The 17,672-nt window shown below is 35.3% G+C and overlaps 1 protein-coding gene across 1 annotated transcript in view; it reads right to left on the bottom strand.

Moving 5' to 3' along the window:
• LOC113081086 (dedicator of cytokinesis protein 1-like) overlaps positions 1 to 17,672 on the bottom strand; it is a 160,777-nt gene that overhangs the window by 78,394 nt on the left and 64,711 nt on the right. The window contains exons 24-27 of the mRNA XM_026253134.1: positions 15,090 to 15,160; positions 12,889 to 12,995; positions 8,021 to 8,148; positions 5,143 to 5,238 (exon numbers count right to left, since the gene is read on the bottom strand). Of these exons, the coding sequence (XP_026108919.1) occupies positions 5,143 to 5,238; positions 8,021 to 8,148; positions 12,889 to 12,995; positions 15,090 to 15,160 (402 nt within the window). The remainder of the gene's footprint in view (positions 1 to 5,142; positions 5,239 to 8,020; positions 8,149 to 12,888; positions 12,996 to 15,089; positions 15,161 to 17,672) is intronic.

Genomic DNA, 17,672 nt, shown 5'->3' on the forward strand with positions numbered 1-17,672 from the left:
CTTGACTGATAAAAAACACAACATCTCCACTGAATTCACTCTCTCCCTGCTGAAACACAGCTCAAACTCCTCTCGTTTCACCACGGCTGTGATTCTCAACAGCTCTACTGTAGCCTAAAGAGACCATTACTTGTTTTCTGTTCTTTAAAAAAAGTGCAATTGATTATGTGCAATATTGTGTATTTTATACAGTTTTTAAAACTATTTACTATACAAAATAAAACATTAAAAAATACAAAGAGTGGCTCCGTTATCTGAGTCTTTCTGACACTTCTTGGATGTGTCATGCATTTCACAGCTTTATTTTATCCACAGGCATTATAAATAAATATATGAGTAAAATACATTTTACATTCATTTTATTCAACGCGAAAATGGTATTTGGCTAAAAACAAATGATAAATTAATTTTACACACATAAAACTGCGTATTTATCCAATTTTATGAGAGAAGGAAAAAAAACTACAAATCCTAAATCACTGTAAATGAAGTAAATAAATGAGAGTTAGCTGACATTTACTAAGCTCAACTAACCTGAGGGTGAGTTTTCAATGGTGGTCTCGTATCAGAATTGTATAATGTCATATTTCACTGGAAAATTGTCAGTTTTGATTTCAGGGACCCTACTGTGGCGGTGCAGATGCTAATTGTTGGAATGTGTAATTATGTGTGAATAGCAGCTTTAGATTGGACAGGATGTGAGATCTGTTCCCCATCATCAGATTACACTGGACAAGAATAAACCCACTGCAGTGATCTAGGAGCAGCAGGGAGAAAATAAATCAATCAAGTACAAATACAGACCCGGTGACTACGATTCACTCCAGATGGCAACAGCAACATCATGGGATTGATTCTGTGGGATGATTTCATATTAGTACAAAGCCTGCTCTGAGGATCATGATAACAGTGTGGAGAGAGAGAGAGAGAGAGAGAGAGAGAGAGAGATTGAGAGCGAGAGCGATTCAGAAGAGCATTTGAGGCGGAATAACCCTCAAAACTAAACTAGATAAAAATAACTTATAATAATACATTAATAAAAAACTTAAATGAAATAAATTAAAAGTAGCTTTGTGTTATATTGTAATTTTAATAAATAATTAGTTCAGACTGTTACATATAACTCTCAATAATTACATTAAAAATAAAAATAAGAAAGAGAATATATTATATATATATATATATATCTATATATATATATTTTTTTTTTCATTAGTTTGAGTGGGAAAAATAGTTTATGTGGATATTGATGAATTTGTGCAACCTCAATTTTAAATTAAATAAAACAAAAAAAATTTGTTTTGGAGCAAATATATTATTTAATTAAAAAAAAGAGAAAAAAAATTCACTTTTATTTTAGTGATAATGATACCTCCCTCTCATTCCCAGCAGCAAATCAAAAGAGACTAAGAGTTATTAGATTTCTCCAGGTCACAATGAAGGAGTGTGTGTGCATTTCCATGTTTATTAAGCAGGGAATTCCCACGCAAGCTTGCAGAGGGAAACGTTTGGTATTTCCCATGTGAGAGTTTGAAAAACTCATCTGAAAAGCACTTAAAGGAGGACAGTCAGCAAAAACCTACAGAGAGAAAAAAATCAATCTGAAGAGCCTCTCTATCATCACAAATGTATATTTAATGCACAGAGAATGTGGTGAGAATGTAAATCTAAGAGGATATTGCTGCACTGATGCTGCAGACCGCACCTGACGTAAGGCATGCATTGTCAATCAAACAGAGCAGCCAATCAAAAGCCTAGTTTCTCCGCCTGGCCCCTCCTACTGCAGAGGAATGGGAGGAGCCTAAAAACTCTGAACATAGACAAGCACTGATCCTGAAAAAAGAAAAAAGCCTCCTGGATGGTATAGTTGAGGTTTATAAGGCTCTTAAATACAAGACAGGCAGAGAAAAGACTAAAACACTAACTGCAGATCATAAAATACCAGAGTGATCCACCAAATCTTTTCGTCTGATCATGAAAAAACTCATTATATATGCAACACATGATGGTACAGAGGTTGCTCGGAGAAGGTTTAGCATATTGCTATGCACTCAATGTGTTAGATGCACAAGATGGTTAACATTGCATTTCTAAATGGTTGCTTACGTACATTAGGAGAAAAATAGCAAAATAGCTCCCTCAGATCTAAAGCTAATACACAATCGGGATCCTCCTTTATCCATGGGATCTTTAGACTCTTATTTCATTGTCAAATAGTACATACAAGCCTCTCCTCAACCACAGCATGATGAGATGCGTCATTCACAGTTAATAATCCAATACAATCTGTAGGGTTCAGACTTTTTGAAATTTAAGAAGACTTTCTTAACAGTAAGACACATCTGTATGCACGACGTGTGTGTGTGTGTGTGTGTGTGTGTGTGTGAAGGTGTGTGTGTGCACTGATCAGTCTCATTTAAATTCTACACTCACATCCAGCATAACCACAGAGAAAAGTTAATGCATAAATCTGAATCCAAGCAACAGAGCCCTGACGAACAAGGTCAGCGTGAAAGAGCAGCCCACAGACAGAAAATACACAGACACACACACACACACTAATCTACACACAATTCAACTGAATCTGCAGCACATGCATTCTTAAACATACTTATACATAAAAAAATCATACACAGACATAGCTTCAAATCACGAGCAGTCAAATCTATAAATCTGAGAACTTCAAGTATTGAAATGCATCATTAAATAATGACATGTTTGCATAATTAAAAGCAGGGTCTGGGATATATATTTTTTTATTTTACTTTTGGTTCTGAAAGGCCATAAAATGTTAGTTTTTTTATGATTTGTCAAGCAACATTTTAACAAACGTTTGGGATCAGTAAGACTTGTAATGTTTTTGTAAAGCAACATTTTAAGCCATTTATAGCCGATAAGATCCACAATGTTACATTTTAAATTAACTTAACCAAGAATTAGTCTATTAAAAAACACAATCATTTTTAACTGCATATAACAAATGCAAAAAAAAAAAAAACGATTCACAGAAAAGATATTTAAAAAGTCTTAAATCTCTCATACTCCAGTCAGAATGAAACTAGTTTAATGGCAGTCTAATACTCCGTTTTCATTAATGTTGCATATTTCGCCCAGCCCTCTTGCTGGCAGATGTGCTCAGTTGGCATACGATTGCACCGCATAAGACAGAGGGATTTACTGCAAAGGTCAGCAAAGAGTACAGTATGTGTACCCTGAGAGTGATGAATGGGCATTATGTGACTTGAGCATCTGGAGTTTAGAACCCTTTTAACATAAGCTCAGTAGAAAGAAGAGGCATAAATCAGAGGTTCGTTCTATAGTAACACCACAGCGCAGAGCTACTTCCTGAACTCTAGAGGAGAGAGAATGATGGAGGCAGGAAAGTACTTCAGTGGCACATACATGTTCAAACGTCAGTCACTAGAGACTTTTACACAGTCTCATGAATGTTAGGGGTGTAACACTGCACCAATGCCACAGTTCGGTCCGGTTCGGTTCATGGCACCAGCAATGCTAAAGAATACCAGATTCACTTTTAACTAGTGCTGTCAAACAATTAATGACGAATAATCACACCCTAAATAAAAGTTTTTGTTTACAAAATATACGTGTGTGTACTGTGTATATTTATTATAAATATATAAATACACAAACATGCATGTGTGTGTGTGTGTTTATATTTACGTGTGTGTTTGTATGTATGTATGTATGTATGTATGTATGTATATGTATATGTATATATATATATATATATATATATATATATATATATATATATATATAGATAGATATGCTACATATATTAATAGATATATTATATATTAATATTTTATATATAAACAAAACTTTTCTTAAATACAGTATATACATGCATGTGTGTGTATTTTTATTTATATATATTAAACATATTTTTTTTTTTTCCTTCTCTCACTTAATATTATTATTGTTGTTATTGTGTGAGGTTGAAAACATTTATGTTGCATGCAATTAATAATTTGACAGCACTACTTTAAACTTAATAATTGCTCTCTGTTAGTTCACGTTAAATAAGGGACTTTTAAAATTGTTGTTTTGTAAAGTATTACCAAGAATATGTATTGCCTTGGAAAAAAATTTAATACAAAGTCATTGGACAACATTATTTAGGCTACATATAAAAATGCAAGTGCCATGAATAAATAAAATGGAATAGTAGGTTTATATTTTAATATTTATTTAATATAAATTATATATTAGAATTTCAATATTGGTGCATTCGCAAAATTTATGGTCCATCTTTGGTGCTTTTGCATATTTTTGAACACTTGAAAGCTCTATTCTTCATTAACTATAATTGCATTAATGGTTTGGAAAAAATGAAGACCATGCATATAGAGGGCGAGGAAGGGAGATGTTTAGCATGCATATGGAGAGATGTGGCTGTAAAAGTCAAGGACGGCCACTATCAGCATCTCTGCACTTCTGACAGCCTGGAGCTTTCTGATTAAACTACAGCCTAACACCTGATCTCAAATCAGCTCGGACAGGAGGACTGCAAACTAAAGCAATGTGTGCTTCTGTAATCACAGGAGCTGTAAAAGCAGTGCCAAAAGACGCTGTGAGTTTCCACCATCTGCTCAAAATCAAGTGAACTCAAACACAGAGACACTAACAAACCAAAAGTGATCAAAATACTGAAAAATATTTACAAACACATCAGGTGGAGCGGCTTTGTTCAAATATATACACTGGCTCAACCAAAGGTGTGAGTTTAGGGGAGGGGCTATCAGCTGGTAACCAATGAGGATGAGAGTTTGGGGAAACCTGTTTGAAAACAGTCAGAAATGACACATTTCAGCTTCAATATGTTATTTTTCTGTTTGGATCACAAAGACTACAAGGATTTGAGTTGGATATGCCAAAAAATCTGAAATCAGATTTTTTTTCTGCCTGCCTGAACAAAGCCAGGCTGTGAGTCTGTTAGTCTGTCTGTGTGTGTGTGTGTGTGTGTGTGTGTGTGTGTGGAGACATTAGAGGATTGCAGACAGCAGCCCAACTGCACTGCTATGGTAGAACACACTGTTTCTAACCACAGACACAGGAAAGCCCAAAACTCAGCACATCCCAGAGGAACAAGCCTGTGACAGAGAGAGAAACACTTACTATGAGAGGACAATCTCGGCCCATGGAGATCACAGTCCTGTTTACCGTCCGCAGCAGCTTCTCCATTATGATCTGAACGTGCCACTGCGTCGGGCCCTAAAACCACACAGAAATACACCACTAATAAATGATTTATCCACATTTTCAGAACAAACAGTGACAAACGCCTTTTCAGTGGACTTAAAGGGACAATTTGTAAGATATTAGCAGTAAAATATCAAAAAAACCACTAGGCTAGTGTTATATATTTTGTCCAGATGATTACTAACAATATAGTTTTCAACTTCTTGTAAATCATGAGAAAATTCCCATTCTAAACAGCGACACGGGGCAGTGCAGTCGCCTGTCAATGACGTTAGTTACTTTGTTAACGCTTTTACTGACATAGAAACCACATGACAACAGTGTTACGGACAAATGCGGAAGTAGTGTCTAGCGTGCAGCAAACCACTAGCTTGCTTCAAGCAGTTTCTTATTTAGTACTTCTTGCATATTTTATGGTGGATTGTGTTACCTATTTATGGAACATAATTACTGTTTACCGTCTGCCGCTGGTTCTGTCGACAAGAGAAGCCACCGTAAACGTAGAGGACAAGAGGAGAGAAAGAGCGAGGATCAATATCGGTGTTACTGGATGGAGAGAGCTTCGCGACAAACTTCAACTAGAAAGAGATGCCGATCTCGCTTGTGTTTTACACGACAGGTGAGTTGTTTTGAATCGTATCTTTACAGAAAACGTATGTTATTATAATGACCAACAAGATTAGAATTATGGGGCATACACGCCAAACGTGGGGCATCGCGTCTCTAGACCCGCGCGAGGACGCGTCTGATCCATAGTCTGATCGCATCTTTGCATTGATTTTGTATGTAATCTACCTCCACATCGTTGAACTCGCGTTTGCTATGTATGCCCAGTTATTGTGTTTGAATGTACATGAGTGTATATATTTGTTTAACAAGTGGTAGTCGTTTTCGTATCGTCTGATTGATGGCCGTCAGCGGTTGGGTAGAAGACAACAAATCCCATCATTCCATGCCCCTCCTTAGCGTCATCAAACCACGCGATTGTTATTGTTTTGTGCCTCTAGTGGCAGGTCAAACAACCTGTACCTTTAATTGGTCTAAAAGAAAGATCATGCGTTTCTTACCATTTATCTATGATTGCAACATATTACATAATTTATATCAAGCAGCATGAATGATAATCTTAACCTCGCTGAAATAAGTAACATGAGTGACTGAAATACATAGATTTTTCTTTTTATTAAATTGTCGATTTCAGACGCGCTGAACATGACCTTGTGTTTATAAAATAAACAAATTCACTTTTAAATGTATTTGGTCTATTCGATGACTTGTGAATGTGAAATGTTGAGTAGAAAAATAGCATCACTGCAGGGAATGTGTGATCGTGGTGTGTGTAGGTCTGTGTGTGTGTGTGTGTGTGTGTGTGTGTGTGTGTGTGAACGCTGCTGGAGTCATGTGTACTATACAAGGACAGATATATAATATATTAGTCAGCACAGTTAACAGATTTCTTCAAATTTCACTAGTGTAAAATCAATCTGCATCAGATCCACCACTGCGAGCTGTGTGTATGTTTGTTTGAGGGCATCCTGATACACTCACAGCAGATCGTCAATTATTAAAAAAGCTTTTCCAAGATCCTCCTCAAAGGATGCTGCTGATCTCCAACCAGAGATGAGAGACAGAGAGAGAGAGCTCTGCTCTAGACTGTGATCTGATTATTATTTAACACACACTTGCACAATGGTTCAAAGGATGCTTCAACCACAACACCAGGAAGTGAGGACATCAGTGATGTACATACATGCGTGTGTAAAGCAGAGTTATTTTAGTATCTTCAAGATAATATTATAGTGTTTATTAATATTTTGAATTAGTTCTTGCTTTTTGATTTTCTTTTTAATTTTAGTGGGTTTTAGAGAATCATTTTGTTGTTGTTTTTTAAGAAAAAACACGATAGTTTTAATATCTCTACATTTTTTTTTAAATAATTGTTAATTTCAGTTTTAGATATTTTATTACACATTGTTTTTACATTTTATGATTTTACTCAATTTTGTTAATTTTACTCATTTTTTTTTTGTCATTTTTATTAGTTTATGTATACAGCTATTTTCACTGTTATTTTAGTTTGTTAGTTTTATATTCTCTACTTCCATTTTTTGTCCAAGTTTTAGTCATTTTTATTAGTGGTTTTAATGTATATATCGTTTTATCAGTTTTAGTTATTTTTATTGTTATATTTCCTGCTTTTTAAATGTTAGTTGTTTTGTTACTTTTATTCCTCTTTTTAACTAAGTCTATATAGTTTAAGTTTTCTGTATAGTTTTTATACATTTTACTTATGTTTTAATTTTTACTTAACTTAGTACATCAAATTAAACTAAATGAAAATTAGTTTAGGTTTAGTTAAGGTTTTATAGTTAATTACTTTTCATTTTTGAGACATGGACAGAGACATATTCTGAAAGTAGTGCTAATAAACATTTCCTTAACAGAGACGTTAAATAAGTTTTCTATTGATCACGACAGCAGCAATTGAACAAATGATGGAGAAGAGAACAGTGCATCTGGATATCTGCCCGGGTAAATTGCAGTCGAGCGCCATAGAATCCAACTAACAGTCAGAACATGAGCCAAAAATTAATTAATCGTACTTCAATAAACTCACATCTCTGAGTGGGTCACATACAGGTCATGAGAGATGAAGGATGTGACAGGAGATAAACACAAAGAGATTTGCCTTTCAGTGAATACTTCACTTTAGGAGACTTTGCTTTTCCATTTTGGGGTGAAATATTCCTTTAAGAAGCAGAGACCTGTGTGTGTGTGTGTGTGTGTTTCTCACCACATCCTTCCTGTAAAGCACCTCCAGGATGTTGCTGAGCAGCTGACAGCAGGAGTCCAGCTCCTCATGATTCTCCAGGTGAAGTTTGAGCTGCTCCGTCATCAAAGGTAACAGGATCTCTCTGCAGTCTACACACACACACACACACACACAACAGGTGACAATCTCTTTACAAGCTGAAGTGAGCAAACTCGCTGATAATAATAATAATAATATTATATATATATATATATATATATATATATATATATATATATATATATATATATATATATATATATATATGGTCTGACTTACTATACAAAAAGTATTTAAGCTTCTTCACCGTTTATAGATGACTAAACAAAAGTAAATTTATATGATCATTTTTAACAATTAAACAAATCGAGATGTTGAAAGCACTGAAGAAAACTGTTTTATTCAAAATTCAAAATAAATAGAAAATAAACAAACTAATGAATAGATCATACTGGAAACGTGAAAATCTAAATCTTTTTAAAAACATAATATCAAGATTTAAATAAAGGCAAAACAAATAAATGGTATTAACATCTCACCAAATGAGAGTATAATGAGTCTCTATGATTATAACAATAATTTGTTATAATAAAAGAAAGTAAATGAAAATAGATGTGAAAATGCTAAAATTAAAAGAACCAACTATATTTTATTAAAAATACAAACAAGTGTGTGCTATGAATTGTCAAGGAACCAAATGGCCAAATATTTTCTGATTAAAAAGCCTCAACAAAATATTTCTATCCTAATATCCTTATATCTCTATCTCTCACACACACACACACACAACTTGAAAGTGCAGATTGTCATCTGCTCCATAAAGGTAAGAAAGCAAATGCCATAAAACAGGAAGTGGGCGTGGCACACAATCTGTCAATCAGCATGGAAGGCGGGGTTTGGTGAGTCTCTGTGTGAGAGCTGAATCAATGTAAATCAGTTTTTCTTCTACGAGTCATTACTGGAGCAAACATACACAGAAACTCCCGCTGGCCTTCCTGAGAGCTCATTTATCATGCTGTTCAGGCCAGTTTAAACTCGTACAAATAAATCCACACTATCCTTTTACAATACGCTTTTGCATTAAATAACTGACCTGGCCTTGAACTTTGAGAAGGCACTTTACCAGGCAGAATTAATCACAGCGTCCGACATCAGCAGCGAGACGGCGTTCCTAAAATGAGTCCTGACTTCTGCTTTCCTTCATTTCACTCAACAAAGACAAATTTGCACAAGCTATTCCAGGACAGAAGTCTGAGACTCCCAGGACGATATATATATGGTACCGAGATGAAACCATGCCTTTTTCAGAGAAACAAATACAGTAACTGCTGAATTTTGAGTTTTTACATTTATGTTTTCCATACATTCTATGCAGAGTTATGTTATTAATCAATGCATAGTATATGAAAAGTATTTGATTCTGATCATGGTCATCTGTGGCCAAATATTTCCCACATTCACTCTATTCTTGCAACTGAAACTTCAATTGCTTTCTAATAATAATAATAATAATGTGGAAATAAGTGGTAAAAACCGGCAACGTTATTTCAATGAGTTATAACTATTGAATAGCAGTCTATCATTTTGGCATAAAGGATTTTACATTTAATTCTCTAAAAATCACATGGAAATAAAATAAATAAAATCTATGCATAAAAATAAATGTATAAATAAAAAGAAAACACACATAAATAAATGCATAAACACATTCAAATATAAATGTATAAATAAAAATAAAACCAAAATAAATGTATTAAATATAGATTAAATTAAATACTATACAAATACAAATAAATTAATTAAAAAAATGTTTTAATTAAAACAAAAATAAATGCATAAATTAACTGAATATAAACAAATGCATCTAAAAAAATACATAAAATAAAAAAGTTAGTACAAAGGCATGGTCGCTGTAAAGGAACTAAATGCAAAGATCAGTCTGCAGGTTCATTTGAGCTCAGGGTTGTTCAGGTCAGCACAATGAAGAGAAGAGTTTCCCTTGTTACCTTCATAAAATCTAAAAGCAGAATCGCAGATGATGTTTTCACACTCCTGTTCAGTCGGACAGAAAAGGTCATTGAAAGTTTTTCCAGCAGTGGATTTACAACCTCAGATGAACACTGATGTTACTTTCATCGGCTGAAAACATTCATCTAGCCTCAATTTAGAGAGGGAAAAAAAAAAACGATTACAGGAGACACGGAGAGACTGATCCAAAGCTCAGTGAGCGGCTTTACTCGGACTGAAACATCGACTACGGAGCCAATGGCTCCTGTAATTAAAGACTCACTTCTTTAAATTAAATTAAAGAATCATCTAAAAAGATGGTCATTTAGAAGTGCAGTCATCCTTGCTCAAATTCAGTTTTGTGTCTGACTGTTGAGGATATACTGCAGCTGAAAATGCATATGGAGAGACACATCAAATTTGGAAAATATTAGGCATCATAAGTAAGATAGATTAAGCACGCTACTGTTTGGAACGGCTTTCGCACATGCTCAACGATGCCTTCAAATACCATCTAGGTAGGAAGCTCAGACCAAGGCTAGAAAGTGAGACAGACACCAAAGAGACAGAAAACCAGGGGAAAGTTTAATTTGTTTCAGTGAGTTATTACTCACTTTACAAAAATAAAAAGTGTAATATATAAATAAAAGAATGAAATAAAGTAATGCATGCATACATTTTTTTTCATACAAATGCATGCATGCATAAATGCGTTAAACGAATAAATATATGTATAAATGCATTAATGTACAAATGCATAAAAAAAATTAAAATAAATAAATTATATGAATGCATGAATAAGGGCAGATATAAATGCATAAACACATTAATATAAATAAAGTCTTTATGCTCCAAGTCAAAAGGCACAGTCTTCATGAATTGGATGATGATGAAACCAATCATCAGTCTGTGTTTACAGAAGTGAAAAGCATTTATCACATGCTGTCCATGATTTCATATTGATGTGTGGCACCACACCAACACTATATTTGACATTTTCTGAAGAAAACGTGAGTGGTGCTTGACCTCAAGAATGAGCATTAGTAATAGTCACGCTCACTCAGCTTGGAAAAACAACCATTAAAAATGCATATTAGCATGCTGTCAAACTGAATTCAGAAATTAACTTCTGAATAACGCTCATTAGACAGAAATGAAAAGTGAAATCCTCTGGAAATACGTCATTTGCACAAGTCAACAATCATGTGTAGTTTACATTAGCTAAATCTGTTATAAACGAATAAATGGAAGTTGACAAATCTGTGCTGTAGTGCAATGAACCACACACACAGTCACTCACACACACACATTGCTCAGAAAAACAACAAGTGACACCAGCCGCGAGCGCTCAACACTTCTGTTCAGGTTAGACAGGCCCATTTGAGGGTCATTTATTCCAGTGGATCTGTTGGCACTGGAAAGCGTGTGTTGGAGGAATCAGCAGCCACAAACACACTCTGAGACGAGCCGGCCTTCAGCGAGACATGACAAAAAGATCTACAGCTCAACAACTTCTCAAATCTCAGTTTACCACTACTACTGGTGCTAAACACACTGGCAGAGTTAGAAAGAGCAGCACTGCCACAGAGCTCGGAAGAAAAGACAAACCCAGAAAAAATCTATTATTTAACCAGCTTACAAAAATAAGTTCTATTATATTATATCATAATAATTCACTGTACATGGGAACTCCAAAAAGGAGTAATAATTTACAAAGATAATATTCATTATAATTTAACAAACAAGTAACACTTGTGGACTATTTACCAAATAATCAGATTATTTGGAAATTAATCAAATTATTTATTGGTCTCATTCATTAAATCCTGATCTTTTTCAGTCGTTCCTTACGAGAGCGAGAGAGACTGAAGCGCATGACAGAGCGCAAGGACGCGTGATGAGTGATTTAATTAAATCAGAACAGGAGACACATCCACAGATAATTACTGCAGAATGACGTGCATCTACTTACAATCTACCCACAGAGCTGCCATATGTCACTGCTTTAACACACACACACACACACACACACTGCATCATACATGCCATTGACAAACATTCATGAGTATTACCTGGATTTCTGCAAGAAATGTCCCAATGCAGAACTTTCTGTTGACAACTGTATCACATCAAAGAGTGCTTAAGCAATTACATGAGCTTCTTAAATCAGACGTTAATGAAATGATTCTTAACTAGTAAGCTGCTACCCACAAATGAGTGCAAAGTCAGTTTCAACTGGTTGCAAGCAGCAGCAAAAAACATCTTAAAAAAAAAACTACTTATTTAAAGCTTAAAAAAAATGAAGTTGATCTGCTGCCTTAAATTTCAGGGTATGTTCAAATTTATGAAGTTATTTCAACTTAACTTATATTAAACTGACTTTAAATATCAAGTTAAATCTCATGTAACTTTAAAAAAAAAAAAAAGTTGAAACTGCTGTTAGTGATGTAAAAACATGAGTTGACAAAGGTTACTAACTGATCATATATTTTTTTTATTCTTAACAATCAATCAAAGTTTTGTATCATTCAATTTTCATATTCATGCTAATATTTAATGCAATACAATGAAATTCAGTAAGTAAACTAAATTATTTTATTTTACTAAGGTTTAAATGAGAAAATTGAGACCAATATGGGTACTGATTATTTCTAAGTAAAATAAAATAAAAAGGTTCTACCACTGCACTGTAAACATAAGGCTTCATTTTACCATCCAAAATATCAGAAGAGATGCAATTCCACCAAACGCACCAATCGCAGCGTCTCATGCAGCTCACAGCATGAAGTGACCTTTGGAGAGAATGTGTGTGTGTGTGTGTGTGTGTGTGTGTGTGCACGTACCATGCTGAGTAAACAGGTCGCTGTGGACGACATCAATCATGCAGTTCAACTTCTGCTTCACCAGACGCCCCAGAGGAACTTTGAGAATAAACTCACTGAACAGCTTACTGCAGAGAGAGAGAGAGAGAGAGAGAGAGAGAGAGAGAGACAGAGAGAGAGACACAGAGAGAGAGAGAGAGGGGGGAGGTCAGCACTGCACAACTAGAACTTAGTTAACACTAACAGGTGTGTGAGAGTGTTTGTGCTTGCCTCTCTTCTCATCTCTACTTGCTGTTGAAGTGACAGCTCATTTCTAAAACATGCTAAGTGCCAAGGGCTACACCTCTCTGTCCTCATCTCAACACACACACACACACGCGCGCGCAGGGTACAACAGGAGAGCAGCGGCTCTTTTTGTGGAAAGAACTGGCACTTGAAGAAAGCGGGATGAGAGAGGTCTGGCAGACGATGACAGAATTCAGAGATGGCCTCATTCAGCATTTGTTTGGTCTCAGTGTGTGTTTGTGTGTGTGTGTGTGTGTGTGTGTGTGTGTGTGTGTGTGTGTGTGTGTGGAACTCGCAACCTCTCTGCTGGGCAAACACTCTTCCGTGACAATGAACTCTGAGCAAACAACACAATGCTTGCACGGTGTGTGCCAAGCAGGCCTCCAGTCATTTTTTCTGTCCTCACTCAATGATAGTCAAAAGTGCCAAACACATTTCCTGAAGCACCTGAACTGGCTCTTCCATCATTGGTCAGCCAAACAAAAGTCCCGTCCCCAAATACTGCTCAGGATGCTTCCTGTTCAGAATCTGTGGTTTAACTTTTTAGGAGAATCAACAGATAAAGGACTTCCTTACTTTCGTCTCTGCATATTAAACTGTGAAAAGAGATTATGTGATGCTTGTCATGCCCAACAGTGCCTTTTACCCATCACTGCAATCACAAGAATGTAAACAGGCAGGAAAGCAAACAGAAAGAGAAAGATGAAGGAGAAAAGAATGTGGAAAAGACAAGATGAGGAAGAAAGGACAGTGGGAAAAGAGGCCAGGTTTATTCTCTGGAAGTGAAGAGAAGCGCAGGAGTCTGAAGAGACACAGGAGGAGCTGAAATCCTCTTAACCACACCAAGCTCTCCAACAGCAGGATTAAAGAACAAGCGATGAAGAGAAGAACAGAAAGAAGACAATCACAGCGAGAGGTCACTTCAGTCAGCACACACAAGTGTTTATCTGGCACATCTGAGGCCAACCAGCTGTTAAATACACCACTAAACTAAACACACCATCAGCTACTGACCAACCCACATCAGCTGACCACTAGCTGTACTTGGCTCTAACTACTTTATATGCATGCACACAATCATTCAACAGCCCTCAGTCTGAAACATCTGCAGCCAAACAACCACAACACAAATTACTCCGGGAATCTAACAAGAATCCCGCTGTTACAAAATGTCACGTCTAGGAAAATTGGCTTGGTGTGGAAAGGCCCTTGTCAGCTAAACTTGTGAGAAGCAGCAGGATTCTTGCCATCATCTCTCACCACATATGTGTGTGTGTGTTTGTGTGTCATCACATGAGCCGTCTAACTCCATTATAATGCCACTCAGGGAGGAACACATTATCCAGACCAACAGACAGGACGGGCGAGTGACCGCCACATCTCCACAGCAACGGGTCACTTTGCACCGATTGTGTGCTGAATATAAAGCGTGCGAGAAAGACCTGAGCGGCAAAGTGATAAAGTAACTGTAATGACATATGAACAGAACTCCATCAGGCAGAAAGATGATGATGATGATGTGTTTGTGTGAGGAGCATCAGACTGAAGAGCTCCACTATACTCAGACCTGATTTCATTAGCAGCCTCTCACAGTCACTTAGATGGAGACGGACACACGAGGAGATGAAGGGCATGTGGGTTTATTCATTTAGTTTCATTGATTTCACAATTGAAATTGTGGGTTTAAATTTCATAGACATTGACTCATGTGATTATAAAATAAACATAAAAAACAATTCAAAATGGTATAGGTTTTCAATTTGTTGCTCATTCTTCAATGACACAACACTGAAAAACACTCACTTTTCCTTAAACTCATTATTTACTTTTGCCCATGTGCAAACATGCCAGTATTAAAACATGCTACTGACAACAACAGTTCATTAAAGTCTGTATCCCAAAAAGATATAAACATGAACAATGTCTGATAAACTCACCTGAGCTCCTTGGGATCAAAGACCAGTTTCAGATCATTGACGATAGTCGGGACGTATTTCAGTGCAGCACCCTAGAATTCACAAGAAATATAGATTAGCATGATCAATGCTCTCAAAATACTTTCAAACATTGTTAAATAAATGGAAAAAGGTGGGAAAATCAAGAGTTAGGCAGCATTAAAAAAAAAAAGCATTTTAGAGGATTGTGTTAATTTCTGCTGAAGAGTGCTGTTCAAACTCTGTAAGGATGAACAATGAGGAATCGGAGTGACTTCACATTGTTTAAGGAATGACATGAAGGTATCAAGATGATCATCGGAGACGCTGGCTGCTGATAATTCATCAGTCCCTCTGCGCTCAGAGCAAATCCAGATGTGCGGAGCGAACGGTCAATGAAAGATGCACCTCAAGCAGAGAAGATGGTCACAAAACACACATACTAAAATACTCTCCTGCACACCGATCAATAAAGAGAGCACATATGAGCCATGAACACGCTTGTTTCCTCCTCTAACTGCTTCTCTAAACCCTTAACACTGACAAACTAACTTACTCTCCAAACAAGCAACTAACACTTATCATAATGCAATGTAATGATATAAATAAACAAATAAATAAATAAAACGCAACAAACTATAGAAATTGTTAATTGTCTGACATATAAATAATATGAAATAATATGAAGGTGAAATACATAGTCTGTAAAAAAAAAAGTGGATAAAGTTTCAGTATGCAAAATAAAATGTAAAAAATAAATTAAATGAAGAAAAAAAAAACATAGAAAGTTTAAGAATGTTAATTACACTGTCTAAATAATAAATAAAACCAACCAAACAGTTAATAAAATATAAATATAAACAAACAAGTTTCAGAATGTGAAATACAGCTGTTAAAAAAAAAATAAAAAATAAAAATAAATAATATTATATATATATATATATATATATATATATATATATATATATATATATATATATATATATATATATATATATATACACACACACACATATACATATATACACATATATATACATATACATATATACACATACATATATATACACATATACACATACATATATACACATACACATACATATATACACATATACACATATATATACACATATACACATATATATACACATATATATATATATACACACACACACATTTAAACAAATAAAAACATTTATTCTATGAAACTAGTTCTTTTATGCTGAAAATGATTAGGATATTAAGTAAAGATCATGTTCTTCATTCAAGATCAAGAACTTCATTCTGACAACTTCAAAGAGGATTTTCTCAATATTTCTATTTTTTTTTGCTTCAACAGCCTTCTGGGTTGTATTGGTAGCTTCAATAGTCATTGATGAAGTTTGACAGGAATCTTGTTACACGATCAACCACAGGAAAACGTTGGGAAGCTTTAACAATCTTGTTTAAGGAAAGACTCAACTCGCAGCTTCTTTCTATAAGAGCTTTACTGCTGTTCAGCTGATAAATGTCTGGTTTTATTCTAGTCACACCTGGAGATGTGCGAGTCCTGAGAGTTTACAGATCTGGATTTAAAGCAGCTCCTTCCCGTTTGATTCTCATCATGGTGTCAAACTCTGACATACTTTGAAATCATTTTAAAGAAAAAAGAAAGCATCTGAAAGCAGAGTGGAACAAGAGTCAACACAGGCAGTGATGGATGGGTTATGAAGTTTCCCATTTGATAAATATTCTCTTCCCAGCAGCCCACATAGCGTCTGATTTAACCTGAGAGTTCACTGCAAAATGAGCTGTTGGAGTTCAAGTGTTCACTAAAAAAGTGAATATCTGAGGCCATGACTTGCTTTTGATTTAATGTGTTTTGAAACTGTAACACCAGTCAGGCCGAGACTTTTACAGCAGTGACTTCACTGAAAGTTTGTCAGTTTGCTGGATCACATCGACTGCACACATTTTAGGATGCTGGAGAGTCTGGATCACAATTACACACATTTTCAAAAGGAGCGCACAATCAACACAAGGAAACAAAAGCCTCTGGACTCTTAAGTTATGGCGAAGAACTAAGAATTGTAAGATGGAAGATGATAATAATGACATATGCATTTATATTTGTATGTATGTATGTGTAATACATGCATGATGCATTATATATATATATATATATATTATATATAATATATAAAAATGTATGAAAAAAGTATTAAAGCCTCATGTCATCTCATCTCTACATTTTTTTAATTATAAAAAATGTAATAAATGTGTCAGAATGTGAAATAAAGAGAAACTGACAGACAGATGTTATTTTCAATTTAGATTGTTAACATTAATGGTGAAAAAAATTCCCCCTAAAACAACTCAACAAAGCAGAAAAGAGAAAAACAAGCCCGACATGTGCAGTAAAAACAGAGCAGCACACGCTGAAACTGTCATACTCTTTAAATAATAAGTGTGAGGGCATGTGAACACAATGTACTTCCAGCTGACACACCGTTTCACCCCTGTTTCAACAAGGCCAGCGGAGAGAAAAGCACATTCCTTCCCTTGACAGTGCGTCTTAAGATCAATTTTTAATTTTCTGACAAA

The sequence above is a fragment of the Carassius auratus genome, unplaced genomic scaffold, assembly GCF_003368295.1.
Source record: "Carassius auratus strain Wakin unplaced genomic scaffold, ASM336829v1 scaf_tig00033088, whole genome shotgun sequence".
In the NCBI taxonomy this organism is placed as follows: domain Eukaryota; kingdom Metazoa; phylum Chordata; class Actinopteri; order Cypriniformes; family Cyprinidae; genus Carassius; species Carassius auratus.